Source organism: Larus michahellis, chromosome 11, assembly GCF_964199755.1.
Source record: "Larus michahellis chromosome 11, bLarMic1.1, whole genome shotgun sequence".
Taxonomy (NCBI): domain Eukaryota; kingdom Metazoa; phylum Chordata; class Aves; order Charadriiformes; family Laridae; genus Larus; species Larus michahellis.
In genome coordinates this window covers 1,435,179-1,456,029 of record NC_133906.1, presented here as the reverse complement: position 1 = coordinate 1,456,029, position 20,851 = coordinate 1,435,179, and the positions used below count along the sequence as shown (strand labels likewise).

At 54.5% G+C, this 20,851-nt stretch overlaps 2 protein-coding genes across 3 annotated transcripts; one reads left to right on the top strand and one right to left on the bottom strand.

Annotated features, from left to right (window-relative positions):
- Window positions 1-1,656: 1,656 nt before the first annotated feature.
- On the bottom strand, window positions 1,657-14,341 carry ZMAT2 (zinc finger matrin-type 2). The gene is made up of 6 exons (XM_074604585.1): window positions 13,927-14,341; window positions 10,819-10,912; window positions 10,190-10,313; window positions 6,372-6,445; window positions 4,199-4,344; window positions 1,657-2,500 (listed from the first exon to the last, which is right to left on the bottom strand). The coding sequence occupies exons 1-6, from the start codon at window positions 13,942-13,944 to the stop codon at window positions 2,357-2,359; spliced, it is 600 nt and encodes a 199-aa protein (XP_074460686.1). The 5' UTR covers window positions 13,945-14,341; the 3' UTR covers window positions 1,657-2,356.
- LOC141750076 (histidine--tRNA ligase, cytoplasmic-like) lies at window positions 14,124-20,844 on the top strand. 2 transcript variants are annotated; one of them, XR_012589556.1, is made up of 12 exons: window positions 14,124-14,339; window positions 14,433-14,552; window positions 15,151-15,246; window positions 16,882-17,007; window positions 17,188-17,295; window positions 17,473-17,571; window positions 17,882-17,975; window positions 18,128-18,255; window positions 18,357-18,599; window positions 19,384-19,505; window positions 19,774-19,920; window positions 20,167-20,303. XR_012589556.1 is itself a non-coding variant. In XM_074604581.1 (12 exons), the coding sequence occupies exons 1-12, from the start codon at window positions 14,124-14,126 to the stop codon at window positions 20,221-20,223; spliced, it is 1,551 nt and encodes a 516-aa protein (XP_074460682.1). In that variant the 3' UTR covers window positions 20,224-20,844. The 2 variants fall into 2 exon arrangements, 1 of the variants encoding a protein (XP_074460682.1); XM_074604581.1 differs by having other exon boundaries at window positions 19,384-19,500; window positions 20,167-20,844.
- The last annotated feature ends 7 nt before the right edge of the window (window positions 20,845-20,851 follow it).

Below are 20,851 nucleotides of genomic sequence, written 5' to 3'. Positions count from 1 at the left end.
TCCCGCTGCTGGGAATCCAGCAGGAGCTTGTATCTGCGGCCGCACACACCACTGCTCCCAGCAAGCCGCCCAGACAAAGAGCCGCGCTCCCCCGGCGAGAGCAGCCCCAGCGCTGGGAGCTGGGACCGGGCAGCAGCAGCGGCGCAGAGATGCTGGGGCTTCAGCCCAGAGGGTGCAGATGGCCTCGGGCTGAGGTTTGGGTATGGCGGGGCGTGCTACCGAAGAGGAATCTTGTTAATGAAAGGCCTCTCCCGCCCTGCTGGACCGCGGAGGGATTTCCTCCCCCGTCCCCCAGCATGGGGAGCAGCAGGCAGAGGCACAACAGGCTGGGTCGGGCTCCAGGAGGCTGCACGATCCCGGCCGTCTCGCCGGGGAGGTTTTTCGGGGGCTGCCCATTTCACATCTCGCCCCTCAGGTGCGCCGGGATGGACAAGAAACGGTGGGATGCTCCATAGGGAAACCAAGGCAGCAGCCACTGGCTCCAAGGTCACAACCTGGGAAAGAGGGAGGGGGTGCAGGGCAGCCCCCTCCCCAGAAACCCAAACCCAATTCAGGCTGCAGCGAGGGTCTGGTGGCTGCAGAGCTGGTGGCTGGGATAAAATGGCTGCTGTTAAATCTTCTCTGAAACGTCCTAAACTTTTAATGTGTATGAAACCACGGCAACATCCCTTTTGCACCCCGGAGGGCACAAAGGCACAAGCGTCTCCTGTTTCCCATTCAGCCGGAGCCACGTGCCGCAGTCTGAACATCGCTAGGTACGTGGCTGGAATGAAAGTCGCCTTTCCAGCTCGTGTGCTCAGAGAGCGTTTGCCGAAGTCAAAGGATTGCCAAGTTAAAAGGGTCAAACCTCCAAGGACAGTTGTATCTGACTGGCTATATATCATTTCAATAGCATCTTCAACGGGGATTATAATCTGAATTGAAGCGGAAAGACCCGAGGCAATGAAGCTGTCAGCAGTCTAAGATTAAGGAATTAAAACAGCAGCAAAGCATTACAGGATTTGTTCTAGATGTATTAGAAAGAGCAGGCTAAACACACTGCAGCCTTCCTTGGGTCGGAAATTTCATACGAGTACAGAGAAGGGCAAGAGCAAGGATCTCATCAATATACATAAAAAGAGAGAGGGGAGCGAGACAGAGCTATGAAAACCCAGCCACGCAAAATATAAATCCTAACTGTAGAGGGAAATGAGTCACACACGGTTTGACTGAGGTAAATAAAAGCAGAAATGAAGTGGATTTAGGGGAGGGCAGAGGTGAGAAGACACCGATAGCCAGCAGACAGGAAAAAAAATGGCCCTTAATATACTAAGGCTGGTAAATTAAGCAACGCAGCCCAGCCTGCTCTTGGATCGCCTAATGGAAACGCAGGTCCCCAGTCCTGTCCTCCCTTCCCCTTCCCCTTCCCTTCCCCTCCCATGTTCTTATACCCATCTCCAGAATCACTTTAAAAGGCCAAGGATGCCGGCAACTGCCTGCCTAGGGGAGCTGGCAGCTGAGCCGAGAGGGAGGGGGTGACAAGCCTTCCCTTTGCCTCCACCGAGGTCCCCAGAAGGCCACCACCAGCTCTGCGCCGCTTGGGAGACGTCAGCAGCTCTCCTCGGTGGGAGGCAGCAGCTCTCCAAACACAGACGGAATCAAACTCCCACCAAAGGACACATTAAAACGATTCATTTATTTCTGGCAAATTGCACGCGCCTTTCTTTCATTTGCTCTATCCTACACCAGTGGTGGGGAGGCATTTCTCCCCTGCCTTAAAGAGATCAAAGTTATGGGACGAAACACAAAGAAAAGCAGGGAAGTATCCCTTGCAGACAGGGATACAGGAAAGTTTCGGCAACCCAGACCCCACGCAGCCACCAGCTCTGCTCAGCACAAGCCGGGAAGACGCTCAACCCCGCTGGCCATGGCACGTTTCCTTCGGTTACGTGATCCAAAAAGAAACTGCATCACTTCCTGCATCTCAAACACACAGCCCCGTTGACAACTAGAAGAACTAGGGCCCGGAACAACGATGCCTGGTTGACAATTAGATTAATTCCGAACCAGGCCACCTGTACAGAACTGTTGGATTTTATCGACACAAAAACGTACCCAGCAGAACACTTCCCTGCACGCACAAGGCCATAGAGCAGTGATGAGCAGCCGGATCTGGGACGCAGAAGGAGCTGGGAAGCTAATGACAGGCGGAGCTTGTTCTGCAGCACAGGTAGAGCATGGAATCGCTTTTCGACTCCTCCAGCCAACTTCTACCGGGAGATTTACACACAAGTCCTCAATCAAGTCTTTTACGAGTTATCCAGAGTCCCCTGGGTAAAAACAATCTGTTTCAAGAAAGAGGAGAGTCCAGAGCTGCTCAGTGATTCTTTTTGGTTGAGCCGAAACCAGAGAAACCCATCACAGCTGCCATTTCATCATCCTCTTCAAATGTCAAATCTTCCTCCGCCCGCCTTTTCTTCTCTCTCTGCTTCTCCTTCTTGTAGGCCTTGGCCTTCTCCTCCTGCAGCAAGGGACAGAACAGCAAAATAATTTGAACTTCCTGAGCCGAGCAAGCTTTTGAGATACCGGGTGCTGCACAGTTAACCCAAGTCCTACTGAGAGCACCCCAGTTGTGTCTGAGGAAATAAAGTGGCCACCTGGAAAGAAATCCTGGACCGCAGCCTCCCAGGAGGAGGTTTCCCACTGTCTCCACCCCAAGGGCAGAGTCACACAGAGGATGTAGCCAAAAAGAAGCGTTATTGAAACTCTCTCTTCTGCACAAACGTCAGAAGTTTCATCTGGAAACAACACTGAGACAAGAAGGGGCTGTTTTCAAAGCAGGAGGCCTCTCCCTCGCACGATGCCCCGTTCCAGCGACTGTGGTGCCGAATGTCGCTGCCTGTTGGCTTCCAGCCTGGCAGAGTGACAGCTGCTCACTGGAACAAGAAGCTGAAGCTCTGAGCTGCTCTGGGGGGGGTTTTGGCATCAAAGAGTCTGCGCTGCTCTAATCAAAGTGGTTTGCTCTGCAAGGATCACAAGCCCTGGAACAGCGCCAGGCTTGTACCGGGCGACGCAGAAGCATGGCTTCGGCTCACAACTTAGCAACTGCTCCTGCCATTCCCATCACTGGCCGCTGCCGCTGCGCCGCAGCTACTCGAGACAGCCGTGCCCTGGAGAAAGCTACACCAGGAGGTGCTGCTGATTTCTTTGTGGCCATACGTTGACTGGCAGATTCAACCCACAGCCCTCCCCTGTGCTGCCGGGGCACCTGTCTCCGACCTCCCCCGAACAGATCGAGCTCAGCAGCAGCAAAGCCTGTTGGAGAGCAGAGCATGGGGCTGCTCTCTGCGCACCCTGTGGTGAAGCAAAGCTCAGGGTTTGAGCAGGGAGACTCAAACGGGCAGCAAGTTTTAACATTTGGTTGTTCTGTGACTGCTGATGGAGGAGAAGCATCCACAGAAGCTCCTCAACTGTCAGAACTTTGTCAGGTTTTCAAAGAAACTTGACATTCGTGTCAGGGAGCTGACACCTAAGCCCAGGTTTCAGAGGAACCTGCTGTCTTTCATTGCCTCCAGGCACATCTCACACCACGGCACACAGCTCACAAAGCCCTTCCGCACTCGGTGAGGCCACACAGAAGCAATGTGTCACATGGAGAAGGAAGCCCTGCAGTCCTAAGAACCATGGAAGATGAGAATCATAGCATCACAGAATAGCAGGTTGGAAGGGACCTCGAGGATCATCTGGTCCAACCTTTCTCGGCAAAAGCACGGTCTAGACAAGTTGGCTGAGCACCTTGTCCAGGTGAATCGTGGAAGTGTCTGGTGTTGAACAATCCACCACTTCCCTGGGGAGATTACTCCAATGGCTGATAAGGGACAAAGACACAGATCTGCTTATCAGAGCACACAAATTCAAACACAACTAATGGGAGACAAAACCCAGGTGCGCTGTCAGGGCTGTGCTGCTCTCAGTGGAAATCGGAAGCATCGTCAGCTATCCTCACGCAGAAAGAGGGGAAAGGGGCTTCCAGGGACAGCAGCAGAAGACTTTTAAAAAAAGCAAACAACAAAGAAACAAAACCCACTCATAGCAGCAGACAAGCAGCCCGTGCTTCCAAGAACAAGGCTTCTGTGGAAAAAGATTAGGAACCAGGGTTGACTTCCTCAGGAGACACGTTTCTGGAGGATTTGCTTCATCAGCCATTGCCCAGACTCACCTCCTCGCGGAGTTCCTTCATCCTCTCCTCAAAGTCATAGTCCTTCTGCTTCTCCTCCATTTTCTTCTTGTTCACCTCAAAGCGTTTCTTCACCTGGTCCAGCGTGGAGCGCTCCACCCGCATGGACATGCCCAGATTTCTCTGGTCTAAAAAGAGGAGAGGAATCGGCCATGTTCAGCGATAACCTTAGCCTTGGAAGATCTGCACATAGGCCCCCGTCCCTGACCCCAATTTAAACACCTCAGCACGGCAGCCTCTTCCTCCCTGTCACCCATCCCCTCAGAGCAGCTTCCAGGGCCAGACTACACCCATGCACAAGACCATATGTCCTCGAGGCTCAGAGCTCCAACCTGACGTAACCGCACTGACTCATGGGCCGCCCATCACTCAAAAGCACAGGGAGCAGCGTTGTCCCCCGCGCTCCCGAGCGGCAGAGCCTGGCGTGGCCCAGCCTTCAGGGACTCCTCTCCACACCAGGTCCCACCATGGACATGCCAGGTAAGGCAGCCTGGGGAGCATGATGCAACAGTGCCTCCTCCCCCAAAAGAGACACGTGCTTTCTGGCCTCGTCTGGTCCCATGTTCTTACACAGACTGGGATTTCTTATGTTAAAGGGGATGTTTAAGCCCCAAAATAGGGCTTTAGGGGGACACCATAACCTAAATCAGGCAGTGACTACGATGACAGATTACAAGGAGGAGGATGCAGCCTCTTCTTTTAAGGTTCCCTATTAGGATGCTCCTCACCACGTTGGTGTCCTGACGCTTCAGAAAATTTAATCTCGGACCAGCGGAAAGGGTTGGAGTGTTGGAAAAGGGGCTAGAATAAAACTGGCAGGCTGGCATCTCTCAGCTGTGGGAGATGCTAAACAAGACATCAGTGGTTCTCAGTAAGAGATCCTAAGTACACAGGACATTTCTAGCTAAAGCAGAGACATGGAATATTACGCCAGCCTCTGATTCAGTGGCTGTTTAGAGCAGATTCATAGAATCACAGAATGGTTAGAGTTGGAAGGGAACTTACAAGATCATCCAGTGCCACCCCCTGCCCCAGGCAGGGACACCTCCCACCAGACCAGGTTGCTCCAAGTCCCGTCCAACCTGGCCTTGAACCCCTCCAGGGATGGGGCAGCCACAGCTTCTCTGGGTATCCTGGGCCAGGGGCTCACCACCCTCACAGTTAAGAATTTTTTCCTAATCTCTAATCTGAGTCTCCCCTCTTTCAGTTTAAAACCATTCCCCCTTGTCCTATCGCTCCACTCCCTGATCAAGAGTCCCACCCTACCTTTCCTGTAGGCCCCTTTAGGTACTGAAAGACTATTATAAGGTCTCCCTGGAGCCTTCTCTTCTCCAGGCAGAACAACCCCAACTCTCTCAACCTGTCCTCATAGACCTGATTCCCAGGTTTCAGCTCATGAGTAAGCCATGGGTGAAGGGGCCATCCCTGGCGATGTCTCCAACCCACGCTGCCTGATGGATCCAAACAGCCCATTGATTCCAGTAGCCATGCACAGGTTTGTTCCAGGAACGCTGCAGCACTTGGAAGCTCAAACTACGCACCAGGAGGTATGTAAGGGGGCTGCCAGGAGAGCTGTATGGGACAACAGCAGGAGCACATGGCAGCTCTGGGGTCAAACTGACCCACTTCTGCCCGCACTCATCCTCAGCCTCCATCCTTGTAGAACTCCAGTCCACACTCTGGAGCTCAGGGACCAGCTAGTTTTGAGTTTCATACTCTACTTCTACAAAGAGAACCTTCTGATCCCAAAATAGTCTAGTCCCATACCTTTTACTTATCTAAGAATTTCTTTCAAATTTCAATGCTGTAAAAAAGCCTATCTCCAGGTGTTCAGAGGAGACATCAGCATTTGCTGACCCTGCAGCACAGACACTCTAAGTGGGGAAAATATGTCCCCCTAACCACGCTAAACCAATCACTATTTCTTCTGGGCTTATTCCATACAAACGGTCCAACACCCCGGAGAAGTGCCAGGAGATAAAGGCAGCACCTCCACAGCTCTCATGAGCAAACGCTGCCTCCCATCCTGATCTCCAAAGCACACTTCGTGGTCAGCACTCAGACGCTGGTGACGTGCGAAGGGAACAGCCCAGAGCGCTGCAGCAGCCCTCCAACTCAACTAACCCTCCAACAAGGCAGGAAAAATTATCCTTACGTTTTTTGCCATTGATGTGATCCAGGAAGTTAATGGAGTCTTTCACCACGCAGTCGCATACGTTACAGTAATACCTGGCAGGAGACAGAGAAAACATTAATGCCAAAGCATGAGTCAAACCTCATCTCACACAAAAACTATTTGAGACAATCTAAATCTGCATGTCACTTGGGATACGGCTCCTTTCTCCGAGGCACGAGGGAAGCTACTTCCATCACAGAGAGCCCCAGTGAAAAGAAATGTGCAAGGGCATATCTCGGATCGATGGAGCCGCCCCGGATAACACTGGAGGTACCAACCCTTATGCCGACGCCACTCCGACAGATGACAGAAACCAAGACATGAGCTAATCTGTAATACATCAGCCTTCCAGTCACAACTAACAGGGTGGGACAGACTCTGTGACACCGCAGGGCTTGGCTGCCCTCCTCCACGGCAGGACACGCAGGTTTCCAAGCTGCAGCCTGCTGAAGGCTCTCACCTGGCTGCAGGGGAAGTCCTTCCATCGCCTCGCAGCAGCAACTCCCTGCTTTACACAGCAGTGCTCTGCCCATCTTAAGAGCCGTTGCAAAAACCCAGCCAGGGCTCGCACTTCCATCCCTGGATGCTGTTCTGGGCCGCGCATCCCCCGCAGAGGCAGGGGTGCGGCTCTGTACATTAGGGAATGTTTTGATTGTATAGAGTTAGATTCCAGTGATGATAAAGCCGAGTGTTTATGGGTAAGGATGAAGGGGAAGGCAAATAAGGGAGATCTTGTGCTGGGAGTATGCTATAGACCACCCGGCCAGGATGAGGAGACAGATGAAGTATTCTACAAGCGGCTGGCTGAAGTCTCGCAATCGCCAGCCCTTGTTCTAGTTGGGGACTTCAACCGGCCAGGTATCTGCTGGAAACGTAACACAGCGGAGAGCAGGCAGGCTTGGAGGTTCCTCGAGTGCATGGAAGAGAACTTCCTGACACAACTGGTAGGGGAGCCTACCAGGGGAAGTGCCTCGCTAGACCTACTGTTCACAAACAGAGAAGGACTAGTGGGAGATGTGGTGGTCGGAAGCCGTCTTGGGTTTAGTGATCATGAAATGGTCAAGTTTGCAATTCGTAGTGATGTAAGGAGGGGGGTTAGCAAAACCTCCACCTTGGACTTCCGGAGGGCGGACTTTGGCTTGTTCAGAACACTGCTTGAGAGAGTCCCTTGGGAGACAGTCCTGAAGGGCAAAGGGGTCCAGGAAGGCTGGACGCTCTTCTAGAAGGAAATCTTAAAGGCCCAGGAGCAGGCTGTCCCCAAGTGTCGCAAGTCTAAAGGGTGGGGAAAATGGCCAGTCTGGATGAATAAGGAACTTCTGATGGGACTTAGGAATAAAAGGAGGGTTTACTGCCTTTGGAAAAAGGGACAGGCAACTCAGGAGGAGTACAGAGATCTCATTAGGTTGTACAGAGAGAAAATTAGGAAGGCAAAAGCCCAGCTGGAGCTCAACTTGGCCACTAACATTAAGGACGACAAAAAAAGTTTTTATAAATACATCAACAAAAAGAGAGCCAGGGAGAATCTCCATCCCTTACTGGATGCTGGGGGGAAAGTTGCAACCAAGGTTGAGGAGAAGGCTGAGATACTTAATGCCGCCTTTGCCTCCGTCTTCAATAGTCAGACCAGCTATCCCCAGGGGGTTCAGCCTCCTGAGCTGGAAGATAAGGATGGAGAGCAGAACAACCCACCCATAATCCAGGAGGAAGTAGTCAATGATCTGCCTCTGCACCTAGACGCGCATAAGTCGATGGGGCCAGATGGGATTCACCCAAGAGTATGCAGGGAGCTGGCCGGGGAGCTCACCAAGCCTCTCTCCATCATTTATCAACAATCCTGGTCAACAGGGCAGGTACGAGATGACTGGAAGGTGGCTAATGTGATGTCCGTCTACAAGAAGGGTCGGAAGGAGGATCCGGGGAACTACAGGCCTGTCAGCCTGACCTAGATACCAGGAAAGATCACGGAGAGGATCATCTTGAGTGAGCTCTCACGGCAAGTGCAGGGCAGCCAAGGGATCAGGGCCAGCCAGCATGGGTTTAGGAAAGGGAGGTTCTGCTTAACCAACCTGATCTCTTTCTATGACCATGTGATCCGCCTTCTGGACGCAGGGAAGGCTGTGGACATTGTCTGTCTGGACTTTGGTAAGGCCTTTGTTACCGTCCCCCACAGCATTCTCCTGGAGAAGCTGGCGAATCATGGCATAGAAAGTGTACTCTTCGCTGGGTTAAAAACTGGCTGTATGGCCATGCCCAGAGTTGTGATTAATGGGGTGAAGTCCTCTCAATGGCCGGTCACCAGTGGTGTCCCTCAGGGCTCAGTTTTGGGGCCAGTTGTGTTTAATATCTTTATCAATGATCTGGATGAGGGGATTGAGTGCACCCTCAGTAAGTTCGCAGACGACACCAAACTGGGTGGGAGTGTTGATCTGCTTGAAGGTAGGAAGGCTCTACAGAGGGCCCTGGACAGGCTGGATCCATGGGCCAAGGCCAACTGTATGAGGTTTAATAAAGCCAAGTGCCAGGTCCTGCATTTCGGTCACGACAACCCCAAGCAGCGCTACAGGCTTGGGGCAGAGTGGCTGGAAAGCTGCCCAGCAGAAAAGGACCTGGGGGTGTTGGTATACGGCCAGCTTAACATGAGCCAGCAGCATGCCCAGGTGGCCAAGGCGGCCAACAGCATCCTGGCTTGTATCAGGAATAGCGTGGCCAGCAGGAGCGGGGAAGTGATGGTGCCTCTGTACTCGGCACTGGTGAGGCCTCACCTCGAGTACTGTGTTCAGTTCTGGGCCCCTCTGTACAAGAGGGACATTGAGGTGCTGGAGCGTGTCCAGAGGAGAGCTACCAGGCTGGTGAGGGGTCTGGAGACCAGGGCATGTGAGGAGAGGCTGAGGGAGCTGGGCATGTTTAGTTTGGAGAAGAGGAGGCTGAGGGGAGACCTCATTGCCCTCCACAACTACCTGAAAGGAGGGTGTAGAGAGGTGGGTGTTGGCCTCTTCTCCCAGGTGAACAATGACAGGACCAGAGGAAATGGTCTGAAGTTGTGGCAGGGGAGGTTTAGATTAGATATTAGGAAGAATTACTTTACTGCAAGAGTGGTCAGGCACTGGAACAGCCTGCCCAGGGAGGGGGTTGAGTCACCACCCCTAGAGGTATTTAAGAAACATCTAGATGTGGCACTTCAGGGCATGCTCTAGTGGCAGAGATTGTAGGGGTTTTTTTTGTGTGTGTATGGTTGGACTCGATGATCTCAAAGGTCTTTTCCAACCATGAAGATTCTATGATTCCATGATCTCCCTGGCACTGCTGGCTGTTAGGCTACGACTGTGAGACACCAACAGCCTTACCCTTATAATGGTACAAACCTAATGCATTCTTCTGGCTTCGGATGTGCTAAGAATCCTTTCAGCCTTTGCCCAAACATGAGCCACACAAACAGTGGCCATACACCATTCCTAAGGACAGGTATCTGGATGTTTTTCCCATTCCCAGTGCACAGATATCCAAATCAGAAACTCAAATCAACAGCAGAGATCTGCCTCAGCTGTTTCTACCGGAGAGCAGAGCAACACTAATAACAACTAACAATGTCCAAAGGGGCTCAGCCTGCTGCGTTACTTCCATACTTTACCCCAGTAGACCCAGTTTCGGTGTAACACGGCGCAGCACCATCGCACCAGGCTCGAAACACGGGAGGAAATCACCACCTGATGCACCGTAAGGGCCCACTGCTGTATCACAGTCCCCTGCTCTCACCAGCACAACTCCAAGACTCCAACAAAACAACGACCACAACCTACCCTCCCATCTCTGACTGAGGGGTAGTTTTGGTGATGACGATGGTTTTCCCCAGCTTCGATTCCAGGTCCACTTTGTAGTCTCGGTGCCGCAGAAGTTCCCTTTTGACGGGCTGAGCTGGTTTGCCTAAAACACATGCAATAAACCAAACTGTTTATCAGAAAAGGTCACGCTCAACATGCTGGATTTCACAATTTCCTTGATGAAGAGACAGCTGCTGGGACCCTGGGAACTACCCGATTCAGGCAGAAATTGTACCTTTTTTTTTTTTTAAATCAGTAAATAACATAAGTTCTTCCTCACGATTCCCTGGTTCCTGTTAGAACCAGTAGATCTGTGAGGTACCTCCATCTCTGATGTGGGTCATACTCTGAGATCTCCTTGTTTCCAGGGGCCGATTGTTCCTCTCCCTCCCCAAAGAACAGGCAGACAGAGGCAAAGGTTCTCAGTAATTACTTTGGTCAAAAAAATCTATTCAGTGGCAAACACAGGAAAAAGGATCGGTGCAAGCCAGCCTTGAACTGCTGCTATTTCCCTTTGGGATTTCACTTCTAGCTGCTCTCTCCCTCTCCAACTCAAAGTGTTTGGGTGACTCGTTGCCAAATGAGCATGGAGTCAGTACACTACGCACCATCTTTCTTTTCTCTCTCTTCCGTGAGCCGCTTCTCTGCGAGTTTCTCATATTCATCTTTGTCCCACTTTCGGCGGAAGTCCAAGTTCTTAGTCTGGGAAGGAAACAAAACGTATTAACGTTTATTATACAGTTTGACTAGCTCTGAGGGGAGACTGGGGAAAGAGGTGGAATCACTCGGCGTGTGCGGCCACAGCTGTAAATTAGGGGCACTACGTTATATCCCCATGTCCTGTTTTCATATCTAGCAATTAAGGACATAGCTTAAGAGAACAACCCTCAGCACGCCCATATCTACTTCTTCTAGAAGGATATCGAAGCACTGAGAAAAGTAATGACTTTATCGTAATAGCTCCTGAGATGATCACCCAGGCTTTCGTTTTGAAAAACCAGACACCGACGGGATTTAAACCGACTGATCTAAGACCTCATAAGCGCCACCTGAGAAACACAGCACAGTCATTAGCACATTACACACACTTCTTCCCAAAGTCAATTACACCTGAGCTGCAAATATCAGATGAGGAAGCCGCAAAACACAACATGAGCTGTAAAGAGTTTGATTAAGATGCAGGAGTACAGAAGGCTGTGTAAGCCCACTCTCAGCAGTACGTCGGCGCATTACAGGAATCAAAGCGCCGAGTTTGCTATGAAATCACAGGAACCAGTACCGTTTTTTCAAGCGAGACACGTGTACAAGCAAACCAGAAAAAGCTCTGAAACCCCAACTGTCAAGGTGAGGCGTGGAGATACCAGGGAAGCAACTGTACGAAACGCACCGTGGGCCGCCCTGCTCCTGCAGCTTCACGCTGCGGACAGGCAGGGAAGGGAAGAAACACCTCTAAGGCAGACGGGCCCTTCGGCAGCCCCCCAGAGCACTCTACATGGCAGCGACAGGGTAAGTTGCGTGAAGAGAAGCTGAATTCAGGTGAAGCTGGCACTGAAGAGTACAAAGGCTATTCTTTTCAGGGGGGATTTTTACCTAGTCACCAGCGCTGAGGGCAGAAGTGACTGGACAAGAATCCCTCTTCCATTCCATGTGCTCACCAGACCAGCACAGCCTCTTCCCCCTACGCAGTTAAGGCCCCTGCACCTGGTATCGGTCACAGCTTATAACTCGGACACTTCTTTCTTGAGAAGGTAACTCTCATTTGGTTAGAAAACTGCATTTCACTCGGCATGGCAGTGCGAGGCTCTCAGTTTCGTATTAAAAGAAAAAAAAGACTGATGTATTTTAAAATATCTCCGGGAAAGAAGGACCCCCCCTACGCACCCCACCGCCTTCGCCGTTCAGCCAAATCAAGAATCCAATCACAATCCAAAGGAAATAAATCCCATTTGAAGCTATAGCAGCAGCACAGTCATTTAACGTTTTCTCCTCTGGCAATCCTTCAAACGGAACGAACAACTACTGATAGGAATGAAAATGCCTTAGGGAGGCGTAGAAAAATTCTCATTTATTCCCAGAGCTTCTTAAGCACTTTAAGCATGTCATAACAGGTTTTATTAACCACCCTGAGCAAAAGAAAAGAAAATATCATGGAGTGTAAATTAATGTTTGGGGGTATTTTCCAGAATCTAGACTCTCCTGCATACCAACGCATTATCACAAATCATAGCTGGTGGGAGCCCAGGGAGGAGGCGATTTGCTTGCTGCTTCACTCTCCTGTTGTAATAAAAGGGAAAGAGTCTTTCACAGCTCTTTTACCAATCTCCCTCGTCCAGGCACAGGGAAAGAAATTAAACCCAAATGCGTAACAAGATCTTGGCTAGACATTATCCGAAGAAACTTTTCTTAACTGGCCTGGTGGATGCAAACGTGGCTGCAAGCCCTGAAATCTTTACCTAACGACTGCTTTGGGTGACAGAGAGTATTTCCCGAATAAGTAACAACACTTAAAAACCAGAAGCGCCCCACGGTTTCCCATTCCCTCTGCAGACAGGCACCGAATGATCTGCCCAGTACCAACATCAAAGCCTATAAAATAACACAGAAGCCTCAAGTCTGGCTCAACCCAACACGAACGCAACTGCCAGCAGCTGAGAACAAAGCACAGGTCCCATCTCACTCCTGGGCAGACATCCTGCTCCCTGACCTCTCCCAGCACTCCTCGCTTCTCAGCAAGGGGCTTCAACTGAAGGAAAGATCAGCCACAAACGCAGAAAAACACAGCCCCTGCGCTGCTGATGGCTCTCTGGGGTATTACTGGAGGTTTTTAAACTGGTCCGGCTCTCCAGTCAGACTACGCCAATGGCATCCACCTCACTGATGAGATGGGATGCAATCTTGGCATTCCCAACACCAAATCCCGCGGGATCCATAAAGGCAGAAAGACTTCACTGCCACGTTACACAAACTGAGCAACGCCAACAAAATAATCAAGTTACTTGGAGCCTTCCGAAACTCCAGGATTACAGTCACAGAAAGAGCGGTTTCTCCATGAAGGGCAGATGGCAGCAAGCAGCAATTTCAGCAGGACAACGTGAGAGCCGTCCAGAAACAGGTAACCCCTTCCCAGGGGAGCCAAGAAGCCAAGGGGCAGGACAAGATGGACAATGGAAGGAGGGAGCTGCCTCCACCCCTACGGCCCAGCCCCAGGAGGCCCCTGGTATGGGCTGGTCCCCCCGGGGAACTGAAGGCGGGTGAGCATCCCCATCACGGGGGCTGGGGCAGGTTCGGATCTCCTCACACCGCCTGGATGAAAAAGGGGCTCCCATGGGGGAGGCCTGGCCTAGGAAGGGGAGACCGGGGTGAGGTCCACCCCCTTCTAGCCCTGAAGACACCGGGGCCTCTCAGGCGGCCCCGAATCTCCCACCGCCCACACACACAGAGGGCACAGCGCTGTAAAAAGCAGGGATGGGGCCTCCCCGCGGGTCCCGGTCCTCTCAGGCACCCCCGGCCCCGCCACGTCCCCCCTCCGGGGGGTCCCTCACGCCGCGGCCTGGCGTCAGGCCCCGACCGAGGCCCAGCCGCGGCGGGGCGACCCTTCCCGCCGCCTGCCCCTCCGGAACAGCCCCAGCCGCCCCGGCCCTGCCCGGGGCACGGCCCAGGGCCCACCGAGCGAAAGAGAAAGCAACGGGCGCGGCCCCGCCGCCGCCAGCACCTACCCCACTGCCCGACGCCATGTTGAGGGTGCGGGCGACAAGGGAACGGCAACTGTCGCGCGGTGGGGCCCGGGCCGTAAAGCGAGACAGTCCGCCCGAGCACCACCGAGTGCCCGCCGCGAGGGCCTAGAGCGCCGTGAGGCAGCCGTGCCGGGCGGTCACGTGGAGCCCGTTCGCTTCCGGGTTCCCCGGGACCGGCCATGCTGCGGCTGGGCCCGCTCGCCGCTGCCGCCGGGCGCCTCCTGCCCGTCGGGCCCCGCTTGGGGTCGACGCGCCCCGCCAGAGGCTGGGTGAGCCACTCTCGGGCCTGGCCGCCGGGGCCGGTGGGTGACCGCGGCCTCCTGTCCCGGCAGGTACGGGCGGTGACGGGCTCGGCCCACGGCGGCGGTCGGGGCCCGGTTCTGAAGACGCCCAAGGTAACAGCGGGGAGCGGGGGCGGCGCCGGCGGTTACCGGGTGTTGTTCCCCCGTTGTCCCCGCCGCTGACGGCCGCTCTCCGTCCCGGGGCAGGGCACCCGCGACCACCCCCCGGATCAGGCGGCGCTCCGGGACCGGCTCCTCGCCGCCGTGGTGGCCTGCTTCAAGCGGCACGGGGCGGCCGCCATCGACACCCCCGTGCTGGAGCTGCGGGTGAGGCGGCGCAGGGGGGGCCGCGGCGGGACCCTCTCCCTCCTTCGTGCGGGCGGTGACCCCCACCGGGGCTGCGGGAGAGCCCCCTCTGCCCCCCCCGCTGCGGGGCGGTGGGACCCGCTACTCTGCCCCCCGCCCCGTGGGGCTCTGGGACCCCCCTTTGCTTCCCCATGGGGCTGAAGAAGGGGGGCTGGGGGACCCCTCTCTGCCCCCCCGCCATCCCTGGGGCTGTGGGCTCCTTCTCTGCTCCCCCCCGTGGGGCTGTGGGGTCCCCCCTTTTCCTGCGGGACTGGGGAGCACCTCCTTTCCTTGCCTTGGGGGCAGGTGTGGGGCAGGGCTGGGGGATCCCCCCATGTGGGGCATGGTGAGGGGGGGCAGCCATGATAGTCCCTTGCGGGTCCCCGTTGTGTCGGGGGGACAGGGCTGTGGACCCCTCTTCTGCCCCAGGTCAGAGGGGGATGTGTGTCATGTCCCGTCCGTCCTGCCCCACTCTCTGCTCAAGTTGTGGGGCTGAGGGGGGGCCTGGCTCTGTGCTCTATCCCTGCACCTCAGAGCCCGCCCCCCCGGGTCCTTCTCCAGCCCCTTTGTCTCCCTGCAGGAGACTCTGACAGGGAAGTACGGGGAGGAGGCGAAGCTCATCTACGAGCTGCAGGATCAGGGAGGGGAGCTGCTGGCCCTGCGCTACGACCTGACCGTATCCTGCGCTGCCCTCGCTGAGGGGATGGTGGCACACCGAGGTCACTGCCACCTCCGCCTTGTTGGGTCACCCTTCATCGAATCACAGAATGGTTTGGGTGGGAAGGGACCTGTAAAGGCCACCTGGTCCAACCCCCTGCCATGGGCAGGGACATCTTCAACTAGAGCAGGTTGCTCAGGGCCCCGTCCAACCTGGCCTGGAATGTTTCCAGGGATGGGGCAGCCACAGCTTCTCTGGGCAAGCTGGCCCAGGGGCTCACTGCCCTCATCGTGAAAAAATTATTCCTTATATCCAGTCCAAATCTCCCCTCTTTTAGTTTAAAGTCATTGCCCCTTGTACTGTCACTGCATGCCCTTGTCAAAAGTCCCTCCCTATCTTTCCCGGAGCCCCTTTAGGGACTGAAAGGGGCTCGAAGGTCTCCCCGGAGCCTTCTCTTTGCCAGGCTGAACCCCCCCAGCTCTCTCAGCCTGTCCTCACAGCAGAGGGGCTCCAGCCGTGGGTTCATCTCCGGGGCCTCCTCTGGCCCCAGTCTAACACCTCTGTGTCCTTCTGCTGTTGGTGCCCCAGGGCTGGAGGCAGCACTGCAGGGGGGTCTCCCCCGAGCGGAGCAGAGGGACAGAATCCCCCCCCCTTCACCCTGCTGCCCACGCTGCTGGGGATGCAGCCCAGGATGTGGGGGGGCTTTCTGGGCTGCCAGTGCACATTGCCAGCTCACGTTGAGCTTCTCATCCACTAAGGCCCCCAAGTTCTTCTCAGCAGGGCTGCTCTCCATCCCTTCATCCCCCAGCCTGGATTTGTTCTTGGGATTGCCCCGACCCACGTGCAGGACTCTGCATTTGGCCTTGTTGAACCTCATGAGGTTTACAAGGGCCCACTCTCAAGCCTGTACACATCCCTCTGGATGGCATCCCATCCCTCAGCTTGGTGTTGTCCAAGCTGTCTATGTTGCTGATGAAGACATTGAACAGTATGGCCCTGCCCTGCCTGCGGGTCCCATCGCCGTGACAGAAACCCCCTTCCCACCGAGCAGTGGACACCACTGCTGTCATTTGCATGACCCCACCTCAAACCACCCCACAGCCAGTCCAGGAGCTGCAGCAAAGCGGCCCTTTTCTTCTGTGGACATGCACCAGTATGCTCCACTGTACTGGTTTTACCTCCTGCTGGTTAACAGTCCCCATGTCTGTGTGCTCCTGTCCTGCCCATCCCACCTTTCCAGTGTCTTGGTAGCTCTTCTGAGAGAGCAGCGGTGTTTGCTGCAGGTACAAAGCAGGTGTCCATCCTGGGCCTTCTCCATCTCCACATCTCACCAAGAAGCTCTCCACTTCAACGTCTCTATGACTCCCATATGTGGAATTGTCTCTGATTGCACCGTGAGAGGGCGAAATGACCTAGCAAAGGTCTGTGTGTGTGAGGCGTTGACATACTGTGGTTCAGAAGAAGGAGATGGAGGTGTCCTGGTGTTGGAAGACCTCAGTGTGGTTTCATCATACTCATCAGCCACAGTTGATGATCTCCCTAGAGATCAGGGAGCAGCTGGCAAAGCGGAAGGGGGACAGGGCGCTTTGAGGTTCAGGTTTCTGCAGCTCGGGGCATCTCCACGTTCCTGTCCTTAACTCCTCAGCCCCCCAGGTGCCCTTCGCTCGCTATTTGGCGATGAACAAGATCACCAACATGAAGCGCTACCACGTCGCTAAGGTCTACAGGCGGGACAACCCGGCCACGACCAGGGGCCGCTACAGGGAGTTCTACCAGTGCGTGAGTGTTGTGGTGGCTGCCGTGCGAGGGGACAAGACTGCTCAGGGTGGGAGGGCAGGGGGGACGTGTGGATTTTACCGGCTGGGTTGCCTTCAGCTGCTGTGGGGCCATGTGTGGTGCCTGGGGGTGCCAAAGCACCTCAGCTGTGCCAGGAGGCTCTGCCGTTTCTTCTGCCCCCAGGATTTTGACATCGCTGGGCAGTTCGACCCGATGATTCCTGACGCCGAGTGCCTGAAGATCGTGCACGAGATTCTGAGTGACCTGCAGCTTGGGGACTTTCTCATTAAGGTGAGATCAGACCTGAGTGGTTTTCACACTTTGGTGCCTTCCCTTCCTGTGGGATTGAGGTGCCGGTGAGAAGACACGAGGAAACACCAATAGCTGCAGCTTCCTGCACCCCTGGGGCAAGAAGAAGTGGTGGCGGGGGGAACTCCTCTGAGCTAAACGAGCCTCTCCCACCCCCAGGTCAATGACAGACGGATTTTGAATGGTGTGTTTGCCGTCTGCGGCATCCCAGAGAGCAAGTTCATAACTACGTGCTCTACTGTGGACAAGCTGGACAAGGTGAGCATTGTGCCCCTGTGGAGGGTGGATGTCTCGGGCTGAGCAGTGTCGTGGCTCTGCTCATCACGAAGAGGTTCACAGCAGCTACACCACTGGTGTTTGTAAAAGATTCGGGGAGCTCTTGTGCATAGTTAAGAATAAAGCCTAGCATTTCCAGTGGTTTCTGTTAATAATTCCTGGGAGAGACGCGGATCACTAGTGAGATGGCTGACTGCTGTCTTCCTGTGCGTGTTGTGAATACGTGGGCTGGTGGAGACAGTGGGTGATGAGAGTGTCCTGCAGCAGCAGAGGCTCTTGTTTCCCCTCGCAGATACCATGGCAGGACGTGAAGAATGAGATGGTAGGAGAGAAGGGGCTCTCTCCCGAGGCTGCAGATCGCATCGGGGAGTATGTCCAGCTTCACGGTGAGCACTTGGGGGGTCAAGCCTTTAGCCTTGTCCTTCCAGTCCGGGTAGGGCCAGCGATGCAGGGGTGCAAGGCACACACCCAGCTGGCCGGGCCCCTCATCGCGGGTGCTGCTGCACTGGCAGACCTGAGGCATGGCTTGTTCCCACAGGTGGCCTGGACCTGATTGAGCGGCTTCTGCAGGACCCCAAGCTGTCCCAGAACAAGCTGGCCAAGGAGGGGCTGGGGGACATGAAGCTGCTGTTTGAGTACCTGACCCTGTTTGGCATCACAGGGAAGGTGAGGAGGTGCGGAGGCAGGAGGGGGTGCTGCCTTTGTGGCCGGGCAGCCTGGGCCCCCCGCGAGTGCGCCCAGTGACGGAGTTCCCTCGTGTCCTACAGATCTCTTTCGACCTGAGCCTGGCGCGGGGTCTGGACTATTACACGGGGGTGATCTTTGAGGCTGTCCTGCTGCAGCAGGAGAACGATCACGTGGAGGAGCCGGTCAGCGTTGGGAGCGTGGCTGGAGGCGGTCGCTACGACGGGCTGGTGGGGATGTTTGATCCCAAGGGACGGAAGGTGCCCTGCGTGGGGGTCAGCATTGGGATCGAGCGGATCTTCTCCATCCTAGAGCAGAGGGCGAAGGTAGGTGGTGCATGGCATGGGAAAGGGCTCTAAGAAGCCATCTATTGTTTACTACAGAGCTCTGCAGCTCCACGGTGTTCAAGAGGAGAGGATTTGGGGGGAGAAGATGGATTCTCTCATGCCCGAATGTCCATGCATAGAAGATGGAGCCCTTTTCTGCAGCCCATCAGGATGCAGGCGCGGGCAGCTGTAGGCAGCATTTCATAGCAGACACCAAGGAAGCGTTAGAGACAGGCCCTGAGCTCTGTTCCTAGCTCTGAACTTTGTGCCCCAGTCACTTTGCTCTTGGCTCTTGCCTGTGAGTTTTTCTGTCCTGGGGATTGTGAAGTGATTAATTCGGTAACAGCTGTGGCACCCACTCTGTAATGAGCACCCTGGGAAAGCCTGTGAGGAAATTCATCAGTTTGCATTTAGTTCTGAGCTTGTGATTCGTTGCAAGTGAGGCTGAAGCAATGTGTTTGGACCTGAAGAATCAAAGGAGACATCAGAAAGCCGTCCAGGTCCCATCCCAGGGGGAGGAAGGAAGGCCAAGGTCTCACGGGAAGAGCAACACGCGATTAAGTAGCTTGTCACAATGCAGATTCTGTGGGGGACTCATTAAATGTGTCCAGGTTGTCTTATCTGTGCACTCTGGAAGGTTAGCCTTGCTCAGTAACGTTCACTAAAGGGTGATAGTTAGCTTTTAAGTATGCTTGGTTTGGGGAGCTAAGTTAAGGCCTGAAGATAAGGTGAGGTGAGCTTGTTGTGAGCTGCGGATTCCCTCAGAGCCTGTCTGTCCCTGCAGGCTTCTGGGGAGAAAGTTCGAGCAACTGAGACAGAAGTGCTGGTGGCTACACCTCAGAAACAGTTACTCGCTGCGAGACTGAAGCTCATCTCCGAGCTGTGGGATGCAGGGATCAAGGTGAAGTAAGGACTCGGGCTTGGCGTTGGTATGGGTGAGGGAGGGGGGAGCCTGAAGGAAGCTGTAACACAGCAAGACCAACACCATTAGTTGTGTGTCTCTTCAAGATGCGGGCCTGACTGAGATCTAGCAGGCAGAGAAGGAGAACAGCTGAGAGTGCTAAAGGCAACCGCTTGCTGCAGGAATAATGAGTCAGAGTTTTCTGTGGGGTTTTGGCGCTGCCTGGTTTGCTCCAAGATTCATCAGAGCAATTTTTTTTCCCCTCCCTCCTAGGCAGAGATGTTCTACAAGAAGGATCCTAAACTGCTGAAGCAGCTGCAGTATTGCGAGGACACGGGGATCCCCCTTGCTGCCATTGTAGGAGAGCAAGAGCTGACAGATGGAGTCGTCAAGCTGCGAGATGTAGCAACAAGAGAGGAGGTGAGAATGTCTTTTTAGACCAGGTTTCAAAAGTGCTTCCAAAAATCTAGAAATTACTGAAAGGCTCTGGGTTTTCCCTCAGCGACATTGTTCCTTTGGGGAGCTGTCGCACAGATCTGTTGGGTGACTGCTCCAGAAAACCAGTCACAAACTACGTTGGTACCCACAGCAAGTCCTTCGGGCCAGATCGAATGGTCTTCTGCTCAGGGTTCCAGTGCTGCTACCTGCTCTCCTTTTGCTTTGTAGGTTGATATCCCAAGAGAAAAGCTTGTTGATGAGATCAGAAGAAGGCTGGAGCCCTAGGACTTCTCTGGCCAGAGCTGCTTGACTGAACTGTACAACTGGAACCCTCCAGCGCCCTTTGCCGTTCACTTCCTGCTGAAGTCGGTCATCTGAGGCTCATCTGCCTGGGCTAAGGCGGTGTCAACACACGACATCTGCTTGGAAAGGAGCCAAGCGGGTTTTAAAAGTTACGGACAGTGCAGTCACCGGGTTAACCTTCTGGTTAACTGCTCTGAAGGACGGGTCAAACTCACGGGTTCCTAATATTGCGGTACCTGTGACTGCGCAGCCGTTGCCGTCCGCCGTAGGCGGTCGTGGTGATGGCCCGGGCAGACATGGATTGTGGTGCTGCTCAAGCAGGATCAGGCCGAGCTCCAGAGCACGGGGGGGAACAATCTGTGGCGCGTTGGGCGCCTGCAGGCTCAGGATGTAGGGAGAGGGTGGAAACGAAAGGCCAGCCCTTACCCCTCTGAGGGCTGTGAGGGCCAGACCCACCCGGACGGGCCCAGCCTGTGGGGAGCACGGGCGCCCTCAGGGAGGGATACAGCAGGGGGCTGGCTCCGGCTGGGGCGGCCGTGGAGGAACTCTGTATTTTTTTTTTTTTTTATATATATATTAAAAAATCCAAACAAAACGCAAAAACCCACCC